Source organism: Mchenga conophoros, linkage group LG3 (genome assembly GCF_057382185.1).
Source record: "Mchenga conophoros isolate Kocher_MC1m ecotype Shallow Benthic linkage group LG3, M_conophoros_male_GT1.1, whole genome shotgun sequence".
In the NCBI taxonomy this organism is placed as follows: domain Eukaryota; kingdom Metazoa; phylum Chordata; class Actinopteri; order Cichliformes; family Cichlidae; genus Mchenga; species Mchenga conophoros.
In genome coordinates, this window is record NC_140528.1 from 52,408,718 (window position 1) to 52,414,732 (window position 6,015).

General features: G+C 48.7%; 1 protein-coding gene across 1 annotated transcript; it reads right to left on the reverse strand.

The window, feature by feature from the left end:
- On the reverse strand, positions 1–1,734 carry LOC146579409 (tripartite motif-containing protein 16-like). The gene has a single exon (XM_085269302.1). It carries the CDS (start codon positions 1,717–1,719, stop codon positions 1–3), a length of 1,719 nt encoding a protein of 572 aa, XP_085125428.1. The 5' UTR covers positions 1,720–1,734.
- Positions 1,735–6,015: the final 4,281 nt, after the last annotated feature.

The following is a 6,015-nucleotide window of genomic DNA, read 5'->3' on the forward strand; positions in this document are numbered from 1 at the left end:
TCAGGGATCAACATGAACCTGTCTTCTCTGTTTGACTTTAATCAACTTTGCAGTGTCTCCATTATACAACCCAAGACAAAGTCCAGCATAGAGCGGCTGAGTGAATGTGGTCTGGACTCTGTGGAGGAGAGTCATGGTTTCAGAGACGCTGTAGAAAGACAGAATACCTGCTCTGTGATCCAGGTACACTCCTACTCTGGAGGACCGAGGACCTGAGAGGTCAGTTTGGACATTGTTGTGCCAAAATTTATAACTGTTTAATTTATAACTGTTTATGTCACAACGTAATGCCCAAGATTTGTTATTATTTCCAAATCCACATTCATCGATGCTCCCTGCTCTGCTGATATTCTTGTATGCGACTGCTAGACGAACTGCTCCACCTCTCCACTCCACCTCCCAGTAACAACGTCCAGTCAGACTCTTTCTACTCAGAATCTGAGAATAGTCAGTGAATCTGTCTGGATGATCAGAATAAGACTGTTGTTGGTATATAAATGTTACTTTTCTGTTCCCCTCAGATAATAACAGATGTGTGTTTGCTGTCTTTGGATCCAGTGTGATTTCACATGAATATTTTAAGAATCCAGCTCTGGTCTTTGGCTCTGCTGGTGACAGTAAAACATCCTCTTCAGTGACTGTCAGTGAGATGTTTGTCCATTCCTCTCTCAGAATGTCCTGTAGTTTATCTCTGGTCTCTGACACAGCTGCTGTCACATCCTCAAAGTAGCTCAGAGGACGAATATTGATGCTGGATGAGTGTGTAGACTCACTGAGTGCTGACAGTGAGGGGTAGTTGTGTAGAAACTGGTTGTGATCCTCTGTGTGTGAGAGCTGCTCCAGCTCGCCGTCTTTCCTCTTCAGCTCAGCGATCTCCTGCTCCAGCTTCTCCTGAAGCTCTTTGACTCGACTCACTTCAGTTTCCTGCTGGGATCTGACCTGCTGCTTCACATCAGAGCTTCTTTTCTGGAGGAGACGGATCAGCTCAGTGAACATCTTCTCACTGTCCTCCACTGCTTTATCAGCAGAGCCATTGATGGCCTCCACCTCCTGTTGAAGCAGCTTCACATCTTTCTCTCGCTCCTGGATTCTCTGCTGGATGTTTAGTCGTCTCACCTCGAGCTCCTTCTGCTTCTCAGTCCTTTCTGCTGCAGCTGGGACTGTTTCATGGTCTTTATGTTCATCCATTAAGCAGAGATAACAGATACTCTGCTGATCAGTACGACAGAAAATCTTCATCACCTCATCATGACGAGAGCAGATGTTCTCCTGGAGCTTCTTGGAGGGGGCCACCAGCTTGTGTTTCTTTAATTGAGCTGCATCATAGTGAGGTTGGAGGTGTTTCTCACAGTAAGAAATTAAACAGACTAAACAGGACTTGATGGCTTTCAGCTTCCTCCCAGTGCAGACATCACAGGCCACATCTTCAGGTCCAGCATAGCAGTGATCAGCTGGAGCAGCTTGGAGTCCAGTCTTCTTCAGCTGCTCCACTAAAGCTGTTAACATGGTGTTTTTCTCCAGGACAGGCCTCGGTGTGAAAGTCTTCCTGCACTGAGGGCAGCTGTGGCTTCCCTTCCTGTCCTCTTCATCCCAGAAACTTTTAATACAGTTCCTGCAGTATCTGTGTCCACAGGCTGTAGTCACCGGATCCTTCAGTAGATCCAAACAGATGGAACAAGAGAAGGTTTCTCGGTCCAGCTGAACTCCTTTCTGTGCCATTTCTCCTCTCAGTGTCAGTGACTGTGTGAGTTTCTCTTCCTTATAACTGAAACTAGTCTGAGCTCTGATCTCAACAACATGTTTCTGCAGTGAATAGAGTCTTTCATGTTTATCAGGCTTTGCTTCATTCCAGGAAGAGGAGCGGTTTGAGAGTGATGTTTGTTTAACCTGTATTTTTTTTAAATTTACATTCATCTCCACAAAAATGTGATAAATGTTTGACAGAAATAAAAAGAAACTCTGATCCTTCTTTAAAAGTATTTTTCTGTTATTATGGTCGAGCTGATCACAATCTACAATCATCTTGAGCAGGGATGTGGCTAAATACTGGTATCAGAATCAGAATCAGAATCAGAAAGGGTTTTATTGCCAAATGTTGAGCAGGTTTACAACATTAGGAAATTGCTGCGGTGCTTCAGTGCAAACATACTGTCATAAATTGCGCTTAAATAGACATGAAAAAATAAAAGTAAGAATAAGAATTAAAAGTGCTACGTAGAAAGATATATGCATGAGATATACATGAGATATATACATGAGAATAAGAATTAAAAGTGCTATGTAGAAAGATATATACATGAGTGCAGGTGGTGATCAGTGCCAAACATGGAATGATGCAGTGAACACAGCGTAGGGTCATGTGTTAGGGGTGGGAACAGTCGTACGTTTATTGTTCCTGTGTCCAACAGCAGAGGGGAAGAAACTGTTCTTATGGCGAGAGGTTCTGGTGCGAATGGACCGGAGCCTCCTGCCCGAGGGGAGCAGGTCAAACAGACTGTATCCAGGGTGAGAAGGGTCAGCTGAGATCCGAGCTGCACGCCGCAGTGTCCTGGAGGTGTACAGGTCCTGCAAAGATGGGAGTCTGCCAACCCGTTCTCACTCCCAAAGCGTAACATTTTACGCTAGGTGACAAATCGTCACCATATTACGTTTTCGGCTACCCACCACGTTCCTAAATGACGACCTCGGAAAAAGAGGAAATATGAGAACCGTCTGGACTGAACCTACACATGTTCGCTCTTTTTCTTCAAATCGCTTAGAAACACGCTATTTAACATCATTAAAGTCCTGGTTAAGGTCAGGAATAAGGTTATGGTCAGGGCTAGGGATAAGGTTAGGTTTAGGGCTGGAATACAGGGCTGGAACGTCTACTACCGCGGGAGCGTCATTGCACTGGATTCCAGCAATAACCCGCCGCGTACCATAAGAACGCCGAAGGTCTCCTTTCGCGTTCCTCAGGAACGCCGCGGGACGTGACAAAACGTCGACATGTTACGCCTCGGGAGTGAGAACGCTCTGAGTCTGCAGCCAATCACCTTCTCAGCAGAGCGCACAACACGCTGCAGTCTCTGTTTGTCCCTGATAGTGGCTCCAGCGTACCACACGGTGATGGAGGAGGTGAGGATGGACTCAATGATTGCAGTGTAGAACTGCATCATCGTCCGTGTTGGCAGGTTGAATTTCTTCAGCTGCCTCAGGAAGTACATCCTCTGCTGGGCTTTCTTGATGACGGAGGTGATGGTGGGCTCCCACTTCAGGTCCTGGGTGATGGTGGTACCCAGGAAGCGGAATGAGTCCACAGAGGTGATGGGGATGTCAGTCAGGATGATGGGGGGGAGTGGGGCTGTGTGCTTCCTGAAGTCCACAATAATCTCCACTGTCTTCTGGGCATTCAGCACCAGGTTGTTGTGGCTGCACCAGGACACCAGACGTTCAACCTCCCTCCTGTAGGCAGACTCATCCCCGTCCGAGATGAGCCCAATAACGGTGGTGTCATCTGCAAACTTGATTAGCTTGACAGACTGGTGGGTGGAGGTGCAGCAGTTGGTGTACAGGGAGAAGAGCAGAGGAGAAAGAACACAGCCCTGAGGGGAGCCGGTGCTGATGGTCCGAGAGTCCGAGACATTCTTTCCCAGCCTCACATGCTGCTTCCTGTCTGTCAGGAAGTCAGTGATCCACCGGCAGGTGGGATCAGGCACATTCATCTGGGAAAGCTTGCCTCGGAGATGGTCTGGAAGGATGGTGTTGAAGGCAGAGCTGAAGTCCACAAACAGGATCCTGGCGTAGGTTCCTGGGGAGTCCAGATGCTGCAGGATGAAATGTAGGGCCATGTTGATGGCGTCATCTACAGACCTGTTGGCTCTGTATGCAAACTGCAGGGGGTCCAGGAGGGGGGCCGTGAGGGTCTTGAGATGGGAGAGAACCAGGCGCTCAAATGACTTCATGACCACAGATGTCAGAGCCACGGGTCTGTAGTCATTTAGTCCAGTGATCCTAGGTTTCTTGGGGACAGGGATTATGGTAGAGGACTTGAAGCAGGCAGGCACATGACATGCCTGCAGTGAGGAGTTGAAAATGCCAGAAAACACTGGGGCCAGCTCGTTTGCACAGTGTCTGAGGGTGGCAGGAGACACACCGTCTGGGCCGGGAGCTTTCCGAGCATTCAGATTCTTAAACTGCTTCCTCACATCTGCTTCATGAATATGAAGAGTTGTGGTGGGAGGGGGTGGTGTGAAATCCTCTTTTGTGTGGGGTGAGGAGGGGGGTGTTGTAGGTGAACAGTTTGAAGGTGGTGATGGCTCTATGGAGGGGGGAGAGGTGGGGGAATTAGTGTCCAAAGTGCCTCTATTGTTGGGGCCGTTGGAGGTGTGAAGGCTGCCTGATGGCTCGTCAAAACGGCAGTAAAAGTCGTTGAGGGTGTTGGCTAAGAGCAAGTCATCAGTGGAGTGGGGGGTTTTAGGCTTGTAGTTGGTGATATTCCTAAAACCTTTCCACACAGAGGCCGAGTCATTCTCTGAGATCTGCTGCTGCATCTTCTCAGAGTGCTGATGTTTAGCAATGTCCACTTCTTTAGTGAACCTGTACTTGGCCTCTCTGTAGCAGTCCCTGTCTCCGCTTCTGAACGCCTTTCTCTTTTCCAGCCACAGCTTTTTGAGTTTAGGAGTAAACCAGGGTTTGTCATTGTTATAACTCACCCTGGTGCGTGATGGCACAATGCTGTCCTCACAGAAGTGGATATAGGAGGTGACGGTGTCCGTAAACTCGTCCAAGCTGTTAGAAGAAGCCTTCATTGTGTCCCAGTCTGTAGACTCCAAACACGTGCGAAGCTCCTCCACAGCCTCGTTGCTCCACAGTTTTTTAGTCCTCACGACAGGTTTGGAGAGCTTCAGCCTCTGTCTGTACGCGGGGATTAGGTGGATCATGACGTGGTCAGAAAGTCCGAGTGAAGCGCGGGGCACCGCGCGGTAGGCCCCGCTGATCGTGCTGTAGCAGTGGTCTAATGTCCTCTCCTCTCTGGTCGGGCATTTAATATACTGCTTATATTTCGGAAGCTCATGGCTCAGATTGGCTTTGTTAAAGTCCCCAAGAGCAATGATGAGAGAGTCCGGGAATGTCCGCTCCATGTGCAGTATCTGCTCCGCGAGTGCGCACTGAGCTGCCTGCACATCCGCGTCTGGTGGGATGTAAACAGCGGCCAGGATGAATGAAGCAAACTCCCGCGGAGAATAAAACGGTTTGCAGTGAATAAAAAGGTATTCCAGAGAGGAAGAGCAGTGCTGAGCAATCACTGTTACATCTGTGCACCAGCCACTATTTATGTAGAAGCAGACACCTCCACCTTTGGTCTTACCGGAGAGAGAGGCCTGCCGGTCCGCGCGCAGCAGATGAAAGCCCTCCAGCTTGAGCGCGCAGTCCGGGATGTCCTCACTGAGCCACGACTCCGTAAAACATAAGACACAGGAGGAGGCAAAGTCTCTGTTCATGCTTCTCATCAGGGCCAGTTCGTCTATCTTATTCCCGAGTGAGCGTACATTGGAAAGGAAGATCCCAGGAAGAGCAGTTCGCAGTCCGCGTCTCCTCAGACGCACGAGTGCGCCGGCTCGCTTCCCTCTCTTTCGGCGTCTCACTTTCCTGATCAGAGTCTGCAGTAAATCTGCCGCAGATGCGACAAATATTGGGAATAAATCCACAGGTGTTGTAGTCCTGTAGTTAAGAAGCTCTTCTCTGGTGTAAGAATATCCAGAGGAGTGCCCAGACACAGAAGAAATGCACAAAAACAAAACAGAAGTAACGCACTGAAGCACCAGGGCATCCATACGCAGCGCCATCTTGGATGCAGGTATGTGAGAACCAGTCAATATTTTTTTCTTATTTGGTAGTTTTGGCTGTAAAAGGGTCAGAAATCTCTATCCTCTCTGTCCAAAATGTGAGCATCTTCAAAAGAGTGACCTTTGTCCTTTAGATGCAGATGGACTGCTGAGTCTTGTCCTGTGGAGGTGGCTGTTCTATGTTGTG

Excerpts from the sequence above, each read along its gene's own strand:
- LOC146579409 (XM_085269302.1), bottom strand. The coding sequence starts at position 1,719 with ATGGCACAGAAAGGAGTTCAGCTGGACCGAGAAACCTTCTCTTGTTCC.